General features: G+C 33.5%; 1 protein-coding gene and 1 long non-coding RNA gene across 2 annotated transcripts; both read left to right on the forward strand.

Moving 5' to 3' along the window:
* Positions 1-465: 465 nt before the first annotated feature.
* LOC129922020 (uncharacterized) lies at positions 466-9,912 on the forward strand. Its single transcript, XR_008773991.1, has 7 exons — positions 466-1,349; positions 2,742-2,825; positions 5,265-5,411; positions 7,906-8,064; positions 9,176-9,248; positions 9,489-9,629; positions 9,807-9,912. It is a non-coding gene; the product is annotated as an uncharacterized LOC129922020 (long non-coding RNA).
* Positions 9,913-10,248: 336 nt separating this feature from the next.
* On the forward strand, positions 10,249-15,063 carry LOC129921958 (uncharacterized). The gene is made up of 5 exons (XM_056005339.1): positions 10,249-10,260; positions 10,379-10,516; positions 10,708-10,840; positions 11,353-11,489; positions 11,817-15,063. Exons 1-5 carry the CDS (start codon positions 10,249-10,251, stop codon positions 11,949-11,951), a joined length of 555 nt encoding a protein of 184 aa, XP_055861314.1. The 3' UTR covers positions 11,952-15,063.
* Positions 15,064-19,297: the final 4,234 nt, after the last annotated feature.

Here is a 19,297-nt window from a genome sequence, read left to right on the forward strand (position 1 = left end):
GGATTAGGGGGTCGAGGAGCTAAAAAGGTTGAGAACCGCTGGTCTAGTCTATATAGAATTATAGATCTAGATCTAGCTCTTTATCTCCCAAGCGACGATAATAGCGTCGGTCATTTTTGTAAAAGCCGATTAAGCGTCAACATTGTCGTCGGTGCAGTTAAACATCTTTGTTTCGTTCCTATTCTTGGTTAATGATTTTAAATGCTTATATTCTAAATCTACGTGATTTCCGCTTGCAGAAGAGTTCACGGTTTACTTCCTTCAACGTGGTTTTAATATTACAGAAAGTCGTCTTTTTCTTTGTTGTTGTTTATGTTTGGAAATGGGTCGATCCTCTAAAACTTGTAGATCTAAATTATATTCAGATCAACATGTAAAAGACCTTATTGATTCAAATAACAGTGATTTGTTTTAACTGTTCATTGTGATAGTTTTACTAGTTTTAGTGTCAGTGTTACTAACTAATGACTAATCATGACTAATGACTAATGAGTAGTAGATCTAATACTTTAATTAATAGTCTGTCTAACTCTAATAACTGGTGACTGGTCTAATACTTATACTACTAACTTAGTCTTAGTAACTAGTAGTACTGTTAGATCTAGATTATTCTAGATCTAGATTTTTGATCTGAATCTGATAGTTCATAAGGCTTATGATAAGCTGATGAACCTGCCACGACCCTCCTAAAAACTAGACATATTAGCGCAAAGAATACATCTAGATTTCTAGATTAATCTAGCTAGATTCTGGCCTGTTTCAACAAATTTGAAAAATGCAGAGATACGTACTAAAACAGAAAGCAATTTTACATACAGTAACATATATTCCTTCCAATAAGATTATAAGTCTAGATCTACTAATTAAGAACATTTTGCAAACTAGAACCTTGTTGATCATAGATCTAGATCCATTACTCTACTCTGGGCTACTCTTTTTTAATTTAGCCATGTCTGTGTCTGTATCACCAAACTAGAATTTAATATATTCTGGCTAGATTTATGCATGCCATATGCTTATCTGTATGTGTAAACAAAAAATATATTATTTTAAAATATTTACACTGTCTTCTTTCTTTTAAAATTTGATTATACTTGTGATAATGACATAACAGTGCATGCTATATCAAACATGATTATAGACTTTCTATATGGATTTTGCTCAGCAGATAGACTTACAATATATCAGGCTTTAAGCACTTAGCTGGATAAAAGAAGTAACAGAAATGGGCCTATCTTTCTAAAATGAGTTTAGAGAGAAAAGTATTTTATCAGCAACTATATACCAGCTAGACCAAACTTTTTTTGTCATTAGACCAAAGATGGCCCACATTTAATTATTTATAAGAAGTAAGAATGATTATCACATTTTCTTAAACGCAACAAAAAAAAATAATTTTAAAATAAAATACCACTACAATTTTAAAACTATACACATCCAGGGGCGGACTGGCTATATAGGCATTCAGGCAAATGCCCGGTGGGCCGGAACCCAATTGGGCCAGTAGGGGCAGTGGAAGGGAAGCATGAATGCCACCAAGACTAGTAGTAAATTGTAAAAAGATTATATAATACTCTTTTATAAAAAAAAAACAAAACAATCAGAGCGTCATGATTGTCTAAGCGTATTAAAGGGCTACTTGTGTAATGCATTTTCCGAAATAATGTAATAGCCTACATCTGTATACACAGTGGCGTAGCATCCATGACGTGAAACGGTTTAATGAACCTGGGCCCACGACCAATAGGGGCCCATAGCCGCAAGTCATTCATTGCGCTTGTGTCAATGACTAACAACCAAAGCCCACTAAAAGGGAAAAAAAAATTAAAAGATGATTTTTGAAAAAAGCTATCCAAATATCCTCAATTTTGTATGTATGCCTAAGGAGCTGCTTTCATCCCGCTTATCTAAATGGTGACTAGCCTAATCACAATGTGCGTTAACAACAACTTAAGCTTGATCTTGAATGATTCCGTCAGCTGTGTTCAAGAAGTTGCTGCTGTCTATTCTTGGTAAAAAATGCGTATGTGTTTTATGCTCACAACATAGCAAGATGGGGTGTCTTAAATCTAATATGGAGAGTAAAGTCTCTATTACACTTTGAAAAGTTTTGTCCTACAATGTGGTCATCAAGAAAGGATGCTCTAACAAAAATGAGATTCAGTTATTTTGATGTGCTCAAGATACTATACTCCCAAAAGGAAAAAGAAGGTCATGAAGCTACAACTCTTAGAGTGTAATTAGAAACATTCAACACCGTTGAAATGAAATGATAACGACCAGAATACCAATAACATGGCTTTATTCCACAAAATTAGACCACAGTAAACAGTGAATGAAACCAGCACGTCTCGCATAACACTGATGCAGTCTATACACACACATACACACTGGACATGAAACACACACACTGGGCATGACCTTTTGACATGCTGGACGCACGCAGAAAATCAACTCAGTTACACTACAACCTTATTTGTCAGCTTATCAAACTTAGCATAATGATTTTGAGGAGATGTATAATTCGATCTCCCTCATATGGCATGTTGGGGGCCGGATTGCATAGAAATGCCTGGGCCGGTTTTGACTTCCAGTCCGCCCCTGTATGCATCCATCAAAGACTTAACAGTTTATTAATATTCAATAATTTCCAAATTTATCAATATTGCTGATATTTATGTGTTGTTGTTTTTTTCAGTATAAAACACAATTAATGGAATTTTTAAAAACTTCTTTTACAGATGCTCAAGATGAAAGATGTCTTAAGGACAATTTACTTTTCAAACCTGAAACCTAAAAACCAAAATATAAATACTCGGAATCAGGTAATTGTAATGTATAATCAAAATAAAGTATGTTTTGAAGTTATGTCCTATTCAATTTATATGATGCATATGTCAATGTGTATTAGCAGATTGCAAACTAGAACTAAATTATGGACCGGTTTCCTTTTCACCAGTAGTGACTTTCCTTTTATACACCATATCTGTGATCCAACCTTCAAAAGTAGCATCTTAGTCTTCGTACAAGTATTACTTCAGTCAGTACAAACACATTGTCCTTAACACAGATCAACATATTTTAATGTAAAATACAAATATTCCAAATTGCTTTCTCATCAGTAAGTTAGAAAAATATTCTACTAACATTTTGTAAAGGGATTCGATTAGGATAAGGTACTGTTATAGTCAATAGTTTTTGGCACATCAACATTTTATATAGATTGTAGAAATGATGCAGGGCTTAGAAAGGCTAAAACTGATCAAGTTTATATTCCTGTGTAAGATGCGTGTCATAGAGAGGGATGTAATCTAATAGAATTGAAGTTGTTATAACAAATTAGAATAAATCCATTCTAATCTGACTTCAGAATCCTATGCAACTTGAGCAAAGATTTAACATAGTAAAAGTAGATCTGAATAAGACTGATTTGGTTGTGTTTGTCAGGGTGAGAAAGTTTTTAGTTCATAATTATCAGCTTGCAAATTCTTCATAGGGTAAAAAAACAAATACTTGGGTGGACACAGATCTTGAAAACTGCTTTAACAATTTTCGTACAAATTTGACCATTTAAGTATAACTTGGGGAAAAGAATAATCAGCTAATTGGCGCACTTGAAAACTCTGGTTTGACCTTTATATTTTTCAAAATATAAATATCTTACAATTAAATTTGGTCTGGAGGTCTAGATAATCTATATCCTGAATACACATACATCAGCAAAGTATTCCTGCATATATTCATGTTTGTTTGTAAAATGTATTACATGTTTCGGATGTTCCTTCAGAGTTGAAGATAATTACTTCCTAGTCCAAACCTCCAGCAGGATGACGGCAGATGGGAGTGGGCAGGGTTTGAACCTGAGACCATCGATAAGTCTGAACGACAGTCCAGCGTGCAAACCACATGACCAGGCAGCCATCCATCAAAGAGTTCAATTAATAGAATATTTTGCAAACTAGAACCTTGTAGATCATAGATCTAGATCTATTAAATGCTAGTCTAGGTTACTCTTTTTTAATTTTGCCATGTCTGTCTGTATCACCAAACTTGAGTTTTATATATTCTGACTAGATTTCCTGTGACATTTTACGTCTAGAGAGACGATCTTTTCCCTTTGCAACTTCCTGTGTGACTAAAGAGGCCAATCCTTGATACACACCTGCGATTGCAGGTTGGGCATATGTAATCACCATGCGCTGTTGCATTTTCACCCTTCTTTCTGCTTCTGTTGTGTATGACATCTGCAATCTGTGACCCTTCCTTTATGCTCTCTCCGTGTGGATCTATCCAGTGCCACCTCTTCCCAGCTGCTAGTGTCAATTTTGAAGAGCTTCATGTCGCGTTTGCATACATCCGTATAATGTAAAACTGGGTGACCAGCGGCTCTCCTGCCTTCTATTAGATCGCCATACAGAATGTCCTGTGGAAGTCGACCTACTGGCATTCTACGAACATAGCCAAGCCAGCCAAGGCGTCTGCTGCTGATAACAGAGCGGATGTCCTGGCACCCTGCTCTTCGTAGCACTTTTTCATTGGTTATCTTATCTTGCCACCTTATTTTAAAGATGTGCCTTAGACCATGAGTAGGCTGACCATGTTTCACTTCCATACAGCAAGGTGCTCAACACACAGGTCCGGTAGATTAGGGCTTTTTAGTACTGTTAGTCAGCAATATGTTGTCCCAGACTCTTTTCTGCAACCGTGACATGGTGGCCATTGCCTTGGCTATCCTGTTATTAATGTCTTTATCCAGTAGAGTGTTGCTGGATATGATGAAGCCAAGGTAACAAAAGTGATCAACTATTTCTAGTGGTTGGCCATTAATGCTTACTTGGTGCAGTGTTTGTGTTTTGGACAAGTATCTTAGTTTTGCTTTGACTGATGTTTAAGCCGAACTTCTGGCAAGCAGCAGATAGTTTGTCAACAAGAGACTGTAGCTGAATATCAGAATCAGTCACAATAGCTGCATCATCAGCATACAAGAGTTCCCTGATGAGTAACTTCTTAACCTTGACTAGATTTATGCATGTGCTTAACAAGGATTTTTCAGGTATGGGGGGGGGGGTGCGCCTTGGGGCGGGTAAAAATTGTTCCTTTTTAAAAGATTTATTATCAGTAATTAAGAGCAAAGTAATTGCTCTTACAAGAAGTCATCAGCCCCATAAGAAAGAAAGTCTTTTTAAAAAAAAAATTGTTGTTTATTATTAAATCTCCTGTATGTGCCATGGAAGGTAATTTTTTAATTTTAACTATTTTTAAAGGTATTAACTATCCACCTCTTGTGAAAATATTGGCTACTGTCAAGGCTTACACTGAATCTCTACCACTTTTAGATGAGCCAGAAATGTTTGGGCTCCATGAGAATGCAAACATAGCCTTTCAGTTGAATGAAACCAATGCTATACTTGGTAAGTCTTTGTTTTGCTAATGCTAGTATAGAAACATAAACAGGCGCAATTTACTGCTATATTATAATATACACACACTTACACTGGTTTTGTTCTGAAATACTTTAGTTTAGAAAATAATTCATTGTCATATAATCTTTTTTATACTGCTTTATTATGGCTTACAACATTGTAGCCATTGTTACATTTATATGTGTATTTATGTTTATGTATGTTGTGTGTGTGTTTGTTTGTTTTCTTGTAGTCTACCTTGTTCTATTGTTCAGTATGTTCACGGTTTACTCTTAAGTGTGTCAGTTGTGTGTATTCACTGTGTATTAGTCTCTGCTGGTTGTTCTCTCCTTGTTTCATGTTAATAAAAATGGAGTGTAAATTTTAAACATCAGTATTGTTAGTGTAGTTAACATGGAGGCAGCTTTCTAAAAGTTCTAAACTGGAAGCTGTAAGTAAAACTAACTTTAAACCAAGAATTAACCCTCCACCTCCTTTAAGTGTGAAGAAAGGGTGTGAGGAATGGAAGCTTTTCAAGCAAATGTGGCTGAACTATTGCACTATAGAGAGAATAAACGATATAGATGAAGAGTATGCCAAAGCACTGTTCTTGCACACTATTGGCCCAGAGGCATTGGCAGTATACAACAGCATCACCTTTAAACTAAAGCACAATGTTCAAGACATAATATGTGCATTTGAGCAATTTGCAATTTTTGCAACCATATGGAAGAGTCATTAATAAGAGACTGAATGGTAGTTGTTGGCATCAGAGACACAAGGACAAAGAAAGAACTCTTACAAGAACATAAACTAACACCCAAGACTTGTATAGAAATCTGCAAGGCAAATGAAGCTGCTGACTTGCAACTAAAGGTACTAGAAACAGGTACATCTGATGCCTCACCTCCTCAGGATGAGGCGTTCGCTGTTTTGTCTCGCAAAAATATTCTACAACAGAATGCTGCTCATAAACAGCGCAAATGTAAATTTTGTGGACAAAATCACCCATTTAAAAAGGAACTGTGTCCTGCATGGGGTAAAATATGTAATATCTGTAAACAAAAAAATTGTTTTGGCATTCAATGCAACCAAAAGAAACTGCAATGTGTACAGGAGGACAGTGATGATTGTTATTCATTATCTTCTAGTGATGAGGCTGTGCTTGCTGTACAAGGTGGACCAAACAATAAGATCATAAAAGCTGAAATGATCATAGCTGGTGAGAAGATTGTGTGTCAGATTGACTCAAGTGGGAAGGTACAACTCGTAGTACAAAATCCAAAGACCAACAAGAGATATCGTGTTGATTTCGTGGTTGTGAAAGATGACTTAACTCCCCTGTTAGGGAAGAAAACGTCAGAAAAAATGGGACTAATTACAATAAACTATCATACTTTTGAAAGTGTTGATAAGCCTCTACCAAGGTTATCGACAAAAATAGTTGAACAGTTCTCTGATGTATTAGATGATCAGCAGGGTGAATTACCTGGTGTTGTACACTTAGAAGTGAATCCTGTCATAACACCAGTTACATGTCCATCTGGTCGTGTACCTTTAGCTATGCAGGCTAAAGTAAAGTCTGAGTTAGAACTGCTAACAGAAAAAGGAATCATTGTGCCTGTTGATAAACTTACTGACTGGGTCAGTTGAATGTGATTGCAACTAAAAAATCTGGGAAACTCTGTATCTGTTTAGATCCTTGTCCTCTCAGCAAGGCACTTAAAAGAGAATGTTTTTCCCTTCCAGTAATGGAAGACTTGCTTCCTAGAATATCTGAAATCCTTTTCATATGTTATACTTTTATGCAAACAAGGTTTACTATATAGTAACTAAAGAATTTTATATTTACTGATTTTTAAATTCATATTAGTTAAAAGATTATTGGATATTTGTACATCAAATCCATGTCTAATTTATAGATCATCTTTTTATGAACAATTATCAATACAAAAACAGAATAGTTTCACCAACTTACACTAGAATCCAACTAAAATTCTAATCAATTTACACTAGCATCCAACTCATATTCTTATCAATTTACACTAACATCAAACATATTTTGCTTTTGATCTTACTAGAAAAGTTTTTATGAATATTTACATCTTACAAATATCCATATGTTAAGCTTTACATGTTCATTAAAGACTTACTTTGCTAAGTTATTGGTTTTCCTTGTTGATTAGGCAACTCGTTCTTTGCTGTAATGGCACTAGAGAAGAAGAGCACTTTTTTAAAAATTCATATGGGGAAATGTGACTTTCTGTGTATTTTATTAGATTGTGTTTTTTTTTTGATCTGACAAAGCTCACAAATATAATTGCTCTATAATTTAAAAAAACAACAACAAAGACTCACATATTTTAACTAAGTGCAGTGATAAAGAAATGGTTTTAAGCCATTAACCTTAGTCACTGTCTCATATCAAGAAACTTGTCATAAGTTTTTTTCAAAGAATCTTGTAAGAATTTACTTAAGTGTCATATTACTCTTTAAATTACAGGTCTTATGGTGTTGTCTTATGGGAACTGTTGACAGAAGAAGTACCCTACAAAGATGTGGATTCTTCTGCTATCATCTGGGGAGTGGGAAGCAATATCCTTCACCTTCCTGTTCCAGGCACTTGCCCAGAGGGCTTTAAATTGCTGATGAGGCAGTGCTGGTAAAGTATTTTTATCTGCTTATGATTTAAAGAACAGTTTCTTTTAAGATAACAAGCTAGAGATTAGAATGTTATGCAGTCTTAGGGGAGATCCTTTTTCCAGAAGCATGCTTTTTTTTTGGGGTGGGGGGCTATATATGCTTGCAATCTAGCAATTCACAATAGCAAATACATTTTTAACAGCTATCCTATCAACAATTTATCCTGCCATTATAATTTTATAATTGAGACTTTAACATGTCTAGTTTTCCCTTTTTTTTGTTTCATTTTGTCAGATTAAATAAAAACAAACAAACATTGTCTTTCACATTAGAAAAATTTCAATACATAAAGATTAGAGGCTTAGGAAGCTCTAGAAATCACATTTTAGGATCAAGTTCTAGGATCATATTTCAGATCAAGCAGGTGCTTTGTAAACAAAATTCAGATTGAGTCAATTCTCAGATTTAAAATTCTAATCAAGCCCCTTTAGTTAGCTATCCAAGGGGTTTATGCCATAGAGCCACACATCCCACAATTTAGTATTAAGACATGTACATTAAAGGATGCAGCTTAGGATGAAACTCATTCATTAGTCACAAACATTATCCAAATATAAATCCCTAGTGCACCATGTCCTTCTTTCTTTTTGAAATTAATATAGATCATTGAGAAGGGATATAATGAGTAGATAGCATTGTATAAAAAAATGTACAAGATTTAAATTCATTTATTGATTAAAATGAAAGGATATGTGAAGTGTAATCACTTTTTTTTCAATAAAATAATTTGCACACCAAACCAATGAGTAATACCAGAGAATGTAATTGTATTATCTTCCATAAAAAACATTAGCTTACAAAGATGGCAGGCTGATTCCTAATATTGTTTCATAAACTTTGCTATGAAAGTTATCAAAAAGATTTCCAAGGTTTACCTGTTTATTAATATCCTTGATTAAGAGAGAGTTAAAACAAATAATTAATAAGGGGAATATGTTATAATATGTATGAGACTAATCAGATATTAAAGAAACATCACAGATTTGAAAATTTGCCTTTTTTTTTAAATATTGTAAACTTTGTTTCAATAACCTGAATGATGACTGCAACCCAACTTGTATTATTTTCAGGTATTTTATGCCTCATGGTATTACAGCGGACCATCAAGGAAATATTTGGTTAACAGATGTAGCAATGCATCAGGTAAAACATTTCTTTGTTGTTCTTCTCAACATGTGTTAAACAAATTGAATTGATCTTATTGACAACATAAAAGCTTTAAAAAAAACACAAGAATTCTAACACTGAATATTATAGCACTTGATATCAGATGAAAAAAAATGTAACAAAATAATTAATTTGTTTTAGTTATGTAAGATTGATTTCCTTCACTACTGTACTTTCTTTTGGTCTACAAATTAATACAATTTTGTTTCTCTTTAGGTTTTTAAAATACCACCAGGTCAGACTGTACCAAAAATGACACTAGGACAGAAGTTCCAACATGGTGAAGATACAAATCTTTTTTTGTAAACCTACTGATGTAGCTGTTCTTATGTCTGGAGAGTTTTTTGTATCTGATGGGTAATACTAGGCTTTGCAATTAATTGTAATTATATATTGTGTCAGCAAATATTGCTTTAAATAAATGAGTCCATTGATACTGATTAGGCATTAAAAAATATATTTTAAATTTGAATTTTGAATTATGTAAAAATAAATCTTGATTGTTTTATTACAAGCCTACTTTTTGTAAAACAGGTACTGTAATAGCAGAGTTCTGAAATTTTCCAAAGATGGAACTTTTTTGATGTCCTTTGGGAAAAGGAATGTTCAGTTTGGTGCAGGTAACTTCCTAAATATATATCTGATTATTAGTTTGATGTGCATGATTTTCAAGTCATGTTTCATGATAACAATTTAAAACTAAAACCAGATACCATATGAATTGTATTCAATAGCCACATTTTGTGGTATGCCCTTCGAACTCATCAGGATTGTTTTGAGTTTGAACACTGCCATCCCCTGTCATCCTGCAGGAGGTTTGGGTTAGAACATAGTTATGTTTAGTTCTGAAGGAACATCCAGAACTTAAAAAAAATATTAAACAAAATAAAGATTTTAAGCTAAATAAATTAGGTTACATAAATGTGCTTAGCTTGGTTGGTTTTTCCCCTTATCAGCATTTTATAAAGTTCAAACTATGTTTCTACTGGTACATAGCTAATAGAAGATGAGACTTCATTATTTTGTAAACAAAGAAAAATGTGACAATATCACCATTAATATTTTATTGTAGATTTTGGTCAGTAGTTTGCTGCATTATCAAACAGCTCATTTTTTGTTCTATAAGAGGTTTACTGTATGCTGTGAATGGTCCTGCTTTTGATGGCCCCACTGATACAACTGTCCAGGGTTTCACATCAGACATAAATACTGGAGATTTGTTGGAAATGTGGAATGTACCAGATGTAAAGTTCTATTTCATGTGACAACAAAACTCAGCTTAGTTTAACTACAAATAGCTAATCTCTCTCATTGTAACATAATTTATCAAAGTTATGTTTTATTTATTTATTCTTATTCAACTTTTACAAAGTAAAAATGTTTTGAATGTATTGACCTCGTGGGAAACTACATTAAAATCTCCACAATCTTTCAGAACATGCGAAACTCACATTATGTAGCAGCAGATCCAGTAACACATAGCATCTATGTAGGGGAATTGGACCCTGAAAGTGTTTGGAAGTTTAGCAGACCTGTTACAGTACAGTCAAGTTCACAGCATAACAAAGGTAAATAAGGAAGATTGCTTTCACATTCACCTGGTAATGAATGTTGATGTGAATGTTCATTTGTAAAGTCTGTTATTAGTTTATAATTGGCTGTTAAAAAGTTTGCATCAGTATTAATCTAAATATGTACTTGTGATCTGTACTACTCTCTGAATGAAACGTCCTGGACTCTTTTATTGTCTATAATTTTATCACTTTCCTTAGAGACATGTAAAAGCAAATTGAATCCGATTAGAAGTGCAAGCGATGATTGTAATACAGAAAGAAAATCTTTTCAATAATTGAATTTATTGTGTTGAGTGGTCATTGTGAACTACTAGCTTACTCTTTATTAGAGCAAAGAAAATGGTAGAAGTAAAATAACTTAGACTTTGCTTCGGCTCAACTGAAGTTTACAAATAGCTGTGTAGATTTTTCAAGAAATTTCCTAGTTTCATAAGGTGAAAAGTAATTTGTGTAGACATCTTAGGAAAAGCTACAATGCCTTAACTTTATTCAATTTTATGCCACAGTTGAGGAAAGTACTCAGAGCCAGTTACTGTCAGCAATCCATTGGACCAGAGTGAAACCAATACCACAGAGTTGTCTGAGGCTATCAAAGATAGCAGTGATGTCTCTCCCTCTGTCATCAATTGGCATCTTACTTGTGGTACCAGTCATCTTGTTGCTACTTCTAGTCAGGGCACATCAGTCTGGTGTTATAAATTTTTTTTTAGTTTTAGTTTTTAGCTAGATTGAATGAAATTTAAAACATTTTTTATATTATTAAATTACAGAATTTTTAATCCTTTCCTCTAGTTTAATGATCAATACTATAAAATGAAATAAAAATTATTGGGCGGTTTATAATATATTCAGGTCATTTAAAAACCTTTACAACATAACAGGCATTTAATTTTTTAAATTCTTTTTGTTAAAATTTGGATGTTTTCTACAATTTAATATTTGTTCTTTCTTTTTTTTTTTTTTTCATTAGGAAAATTTAAATGTTATGGACATGGAAAGAAGGGAAAGGTTTTTAACCTTAAAGGCTTTACTTGGAATTCTCATAAAGGCTTTGATAGACTTAGTACTGAGGAAAGTGATCATGAGGTTGACCCAGATGATTTAGATGATAAAGACTATTTGACACCTCCCAAGACGAATAAAGCATAGCCTCAAGTTCAAGGCTGACTAAATTGTGTAAATTAATCTTTTTTTTTTCTTTGTTATTAGTTGTTCATATCATAATATTCTGCCATTACAGTCAGGGTTTAAACTTGTTTACAAGTTGAATCTGATACCAACTAAATCTCATAAACACATAATTAACCATAGACCCACCTCATGTAAAAAAAAATGTTTTACATATTTCGGATGTTCTTTCAGAGTTGAAGATAGTTTACTTCCTAGTCCAAATCTCCCGCAGGACGACGGGGGATGGGAGCGGGCAGGGTTTGAACCCGGGACCATTGATAAATCCAAATGACAGTCCGCACGACCAGGCAGCCATATTACATGTTATTAGTTGTAAGTTGTATTACAATAACTAAGTGATTTTGAGCTCATAAAATTTCAAAATAAAATTATAAAATGCTTTTGTCATTCTAAAAAAGAAAAAAAGATTATTATGTTGGATTTTTTTTGGATAGCAAAGGCTATTTGACCTTTTTATTTCAATATGTGATATCAAAATTTTTAATTCATTAATTTGTTCAATATTTGTCGAAAGTTTGCTTTTGAATAAAATATTTATCAGCATTATTATCATTTAATAAGTATATTTTGTTTTTTAATTTTATGAATGATTTGATGTTATAATGCCAGGTCATTTACAAAGCACACGCCTGCCAACTTTCTTTTTGCAATGATTCTCAAAACTTAATTAGCTACCAAATGATTGTTTGCTCACTTGGTTGTGATGATTCAACATTCCTGTTATGTTCCACCATTTCCTTCTTCAATTCTAAAGCTGGCTTTATTTCATCTAGTGAACGTACCATTAGTGTTAGTGACCCTGGCAAACTAGCCATTTTATGCACAATTTTAAAATGTTCATATGGATAATATGGTTAGTTTTTTTATAGCATTTTTGACTACATGGAGTTCCAGACAACTTTCCATGTTGCTGGTCCCTTTCTCTTGTCATTATTAAATCTTATTTAAAAAACAAAAAAAAACTTGTTAGATGGTAACATTGTCCAAATTGTTACTAGTTTTATGTAATGTGTTTGAAAACTATGACTTCCTTAGATTGACTACTAGACTCTCATTCATGTATTGCATTTCTTTATTTTAAAATCTTGTTAAGGCTTGTTTAAAATCTCTCGACACTCAACTTTTTATGCCATATTACAATGTTTATTTGTTAATTCAATTGTTTAGTCAAATGTTTGTTTTCCAAAGTGTTACTATTTGGTGCAATCAAAATATTTAGTGGCATTTTACATACAAACACTGGTAGTTGAAATCAGTAGCACATTTTAGCTAATTTCTGATGAATTAAAATAAAAATGTCATGATATAAAAATAATTTTAAATTTAAAAACCTATATGAAAAAAATTGTATTTTTTGTAAATATAGTTACAGTTATATTGAATAGAATTATTTATGTTAGCAACTTTTGAATGCATCACATAATTTTAATTTGACACAGAAACTGAAAATCATTTCAATTAAAGATTGTTGACTGTTGTTTCACCTCAGATGAATTGATTACATTTTAAGAGGTTATCAGATATTTATATTTATGACATACAATCTTTTTGTTATGTTATGAGTTGTTTTTGTTTTTATTTTCTACATGTTCAGGGTATAAAGTTCTAGTGCATACATACGTAGATTTCAACCCACATTTTTTTAGTTCTTACTTATGTATTTACATACATGTACTAAGAACTAATATGAAATTACAACTTAATCATTTTTTGTGTGATTTTTATGTATTCGAACCAATTTTTATTTTAAATTAGCACAAGTTAAATCTGTTGATCAGAATTTTTTTCCTTGGTAATAGTTATATTTATACTCAAACCCATTTGATGTTACTTCTGCAAAGATTTATAGACACTCAGAGGAAATGATATTAGCATGGTAGACACAATTAAACTTTTAAGGCAGAGTTTTGGAATTAAAGCTAAAATTTTAAAATAAATCAAAAACATTGATAAACAAGCTGTTTACTGCTAGTTTAGTGCATCAATCCATTGTCTGCTTTTGATTTAGTCTTTGGTTCTTGATTTCTATGCTGCACTGTGTCAATAACTTTACTTTTTTAGAGCAGTTCTATTAATCTCTTTCAAATACTATTTGCTTATATTAATCAGAATGTAAGATTTAATGGGTTTGATATTTGTTTCAACTGGTGATGGTCCCCCTAAAGTATTGTATTAGTACTTCAAAACTTACTTATGTACAGTTTCATTAATTAATTATATTTTTTAGGCTGTTGAAGGTTTATCAATTGATTTTTTTTTTATCTGGTGGAGACATTTAACCATTTTGTTTTTGCCACAAAAAAAAATTGAACTTGTCTGTTTTGAAAAATGAAATCAAAAGTGAATGAGCACCTAGTCTTTGAAAGTTCAAAATATTTGTACTACTTTATTGATGTCATGTACTCACATAATATTTGTGTGTTAGTGTTTGTCTTAACATGTTGATGTTGTTTTGTGATACCTATATCAACATTGTCTCTTGTTGGTGGGGTATGCAAGACATTGGTTCTATGCTGTTGGTAAAAATTTCTCATCCTTCATTGACTTCCAATGTACTCCACCTTGCACTTAGAGTGTTTTATGGAGTGCTAGAAATCTAAAAAGTATCCCAGTCATAATAGAAGATTTTTAAAACTTACCACATTTAGAGCATTTCATTTTTACTTTGCTCTTTTTTTTTTATTGTGTATGTTCTTAATTGTAATCAACATCTGACAGTGCTACATAATGTTTTATTTAATGACTGAGCATAATGCTTAATTTGATTTTAATGTGGCTAAGATTCAAGAAACATGTTTATAAGTTCATTGCTAAAAACACCTGGTGCAGAGTCCATGTGTATTTAATCTCTGAATGAAATGGGACTAACAATGACTTTCAAAATAGGGATGTCATTTGTTTCTCAAATGTTAGTAGCATAGAAAACATGGACTGTGTGGTCTATTTATCTTAATGTGTGTTTGATGTATTGTAAGTGATCATATGTAACAGTTATGGGTATAGAGAATAAAATACAAAATATTTAACTCATTATGTTGTTTCATTTTTCTTAAATAGATGACAAGACTTGAATTAATCCACCATTATGAAACTGCCAATCATACCTGCTTAAGCACAATTTAAGTTCCCTCAGACTGACTTTATTAAAGCTAATCTTGAGATAAAAAAAAAAACTTGATCATTTAGCTTTAAAAAAAATAATAACATACTTCTCTTCAGGTTAAGAAATTAATATCTGATTAATAGTTAATGAATGTGAGGGTAGGTTATGTTGACAGTGCAGTGTGAATAATCAAGATCAAATAGCTCTTAGACCTGAGTGGAGTTATGTTTTGAAATTTCATACCTACATCATAATGAGAAAGTAATGTTCTCATTTCACTAATTAAATATTTGAACCACAAAGCAAGGAATCTTTAAATGCAGACAAATATCAAGTAATTTTTGTGATTATTTTACAAAAAGGAATGATAAATCTTCATTTTCATTTCTTAGTTGTAAAACATGTAAAGAGATTTAAGTCAATTTGAAACATGAGAGTTTTGATACCTGCTGCTGAAAAACCTCTTTACCTATCCCTTAGTCTGTTGGACCATTGGGGCACCATGCAAGATTTGTTCACCATCTTTCTCCTTTCCACTAGTCTTTTACCTTAGTTAGAACCTCTTTCAATGGCAGGCCCATCTATTCTTTTATGTACTTTATCTTTCCATCACTTTCTTTCTGCCTCTTCTTCTTTTTCCTGGTAATTTTCCCTGAAGGAAGGTCTTAGCGAGCCTCGAAGACTTTGTAATATAGCCATAGATTTTTAGCTCAAGTTTTTTTATGATAGCAGGTCATCATGGGGTCTAATCGCTGCAGTAGCCCTGCCTCTAATATCTTTGTGATGCGGTTTTAAATGTGATACCTAGGATCCTTCTGTAGCAGCTCAATTCCATTGCTAGGATCCTCCTCTCTAGATCTGCAGTCAGTGTCCAAGACTCACAAGCATATTGTTATAAACCTGGTGGTGGAACAGATGGGGGTAGTGGTGTGTGTGTAGTCAGCCGACGCAAATCGCCCCAGTCCAGCGCAGGACGAGCGGTCAACTGTGACCAGTGACAGTACATGCTAGTTCGGCAACGACCTGTGTGTAAATATTACGCACGCAAGTCACGGCGATTGTGATCATTCTGAGTGGTCAAGAACGTTCCATCCGATTCTAGAAGGCCAGTAGAGACAGTATATAAGAGCGAGTGTGTCAGAAAGACTGGACTTCACGTTACCTCGCAATGTGACCAGTACGAGGCGAAGTTAGAAACAGTACGGTGTGTGAATTCAGGCGGAGCAAGGCTAGGTTTTTAGACAGTTTGTGTAATATTGTTGCCAACTGTAGAGTGTTGTATTGTATTTGAAATTAAATTGCTACTGTTACTTTGGAGCCCTGAGTTGTGAGGTTCTTTAAGTTCGTTGTGTCGTGTGGTGCAGTTTGAAGAAAGCCTGGATAGCGAGATTCGTAACAATATAAAACACTTGCAGGTAAACATTGAAAAGTAGGCATGCTGATGCCTTGGTAGTAAGGGCACCTTAATTCCCTAAGTAATGCTGCCTATAATATAGCTTTAAAAAGAAAAGGACAATGGGCATTGGTGAAATCGAAATTTTCAAAACAGGATCCTTTCTTTACATTCAGCAGCTCAAAGGTAGATCCAAAACATTTTTTATGGGTCGAAAGTCGAGAGGCACTGAAGAAAGGGTCGTCCAAAGCAAAGCTGGCTGCACAAGGAAAAAAAGGCCACTCTTTGGACATCCTGCTAATAATAATAAGGCTAGTCTTAGAGTCCGAAGATCAGTGAGGAATGCAGTATTTCCCATATTTTGCCACATCCAGGCAAAGCATAACCATTGTCCGCAGATGGTCGATTTAGATTTTCTTTTCGCCGTCTGCGTTTGTCCTCGACAGCAGATTTTCTTTTGGTTTTAAAATGTGTATCCCGCTGCCTTCGTAAGTGACCTCCAGCTGTCTCGTTCTGAGGCCGCATGCAACCAGGTGCTCTATTCTGTCAGCCAAGGAAAGTTGACGCCCAACCTGGTCTTTGAAGCGTTTCCGCGGAAAAAAAAATGGGGGTGGGGAGGATTTAGATCTAGTTGCGCCATACATCTAGAATCTATGTAAGAAGAATAGATCTACAGAAAACTGACAAAGAAAATGAAATTCGGGATATTAAAATACGTTTAATCTTTAAATTAAATAAAACCTATTGATGTATTGAAAAATATCCTTGGTAACTGATAATTTAGTTTAATTTCGTGGCTTTTAAAAAGAAAAAACTTTTTAAGCTTACATACAGTCAACTCATTTGTTTTGAAATTACGAATAGACCTAGTCTCCTACTCCTAGGTAGATTCCTTTCATGATTCATTGTAAACAAAAACAGTGACATTAATATTTAGATCTAAAAATAAAAGAAATGGCAACACTCAATGTTTGTCATAGAAATTCAGGGAAAATTGATAGATTTCAAATTCCCATATCAAGTCTAGATGATTCTGTTGATTCTCTTGCAATTGAGATTAGTAAACAGATTCTAACAGACGCCACTGACGGCAATTAACTGACGAATTACTGACGATTTCGGTAATAAATTTTAAATGAATCTGGTAGATGTAGTTAGATCATCTGATCTATTACTATTACTAGACTCTATAGTCATCTGGTCTAAATAAACTAAATACTAAGTCTAAGTATTAAGTAGATCTAGTAACTAGTAGTAGTACTACTTACCAGTACTAGTACCGTGAGTGCGTGAGTAGTTGTACTACTACTACTACTAGCCTCATACTCATAATTAAATATTACAATATTACTAGTCTCAAGTCTGGTCTAGTTGTAGAAATGTAATCTAAATGATTCTAGATCTAGTAAAAAAAATCTAGAGTAGAGACTAGACAGGATACTCCAAGATCTAGGTCTAGATAATATGATAGCAGATTAATTTTTAAATTGCAATTTTCATTAGATCTATTAGACATTTTATAATTGAGCAGTGTGGTAGCTGAGTTTTAATGTGCTTGGCTTCTGAACCAAGAGGTTTTGGGTTCAAATCTCAGTAAAGGCTGGTGTTTGAACTTACTTCTGAACTGGATTTTTAGGATGCCTCTGAATCCACCCAACCCTAATCATATGGGTAGGCCTACTTGACATTAATTGGGGAAAGTAAATGTGGTTGGTTGGTTGTTGTGCTGGCCACCTGACACCCTTGTTAACTGTTGGCCATAGAATTAGATGATACTTACATCATCTGCTCTATAGATCACAAGGTCTGAAAAGGAGTACTACAAACTTTTTTTTACTCTATTGATTGGGATTTTTTTATATTGTTTCTAAAATTTAGCAGATTTTATTCTATTTAAGCTGTGAGCAGACCTGCCTACCGTTACGCAAAATGCTTATTCGTTACGCAAAATCTCCCAAAAATGACCGTCAGTACGCAAATACGCATTTAACCCGTCGCGTTACGCATTTCGTATCCTTTTTTTTTCTTCCCTCTCTTGACTAGCTTACGAGCGGTCACAGATGTCATGCTAAGACGTCCTGTTGGGTCACGGAGGTCATGGTTGGGGGGGGGGGAGGAACAGAAAAGGTGGGGGAACACATTGTGTCTAGATCTATACGTTGATTGGTTCTTAAAAGCAATTAGATTTAGTCTAGAAATGAAGAACGCGAGAGTGAGGGAGTGGCGGGTTGGTACTGTCAGTTAGCTGATACACCAACGTGACTTTTTTTTTTTTTTTTTGTAAGTTCATTAGTAGAAATTAATTATGTTGAATCCCTGATTCTCGTATTCATTTGTATAGAAAATCTGTTACCCTTATTAGACATTTGAAACAATAATATTAAGTTATAATTTTGTTTGTTAAATGTCGTGTGTTAAATGATTAAATAGTACATGTTATCAACTTAAAACATGACAAGTCTGTGAAGCCACATGTTCGTTACCTGTATGTTGATATATGTGCATGCTGCTAGTAAAGTTAATGGTAAAAAAAAACAACACTTGGGCATCTGTTTGTGAAAAACATTCATAAGAAAGAAAAAACATTTTAGAAATAAAAAGCACCCTAGAGTCAGGATTTTGTCATTTTACCATCATGAGACACTCATTACAAAGACAAACAGACACAAAAACTCCTTGCATTCAAATCACTAAATACATTTCAACTATCTGATAAAAATATTTCACAAAATGTATATTTTGTTTTTTATAGTTATAATTTTTT

Source organism: Biomphalaria glabrata, chromosome 12 (genome assembly GCF_947242115.1).
Source record: "Biomphalaria glabrata chromosome 12, xgBioGlab47.1, whole genome shotgun sequence".
Taxonomy (NCBI): domain Eukaryota; kingdom Metazoa; phylum Mollusca; class Gastropoda; family Planorbidae; genus Biomphalaria; species Biomphalaria glabrata.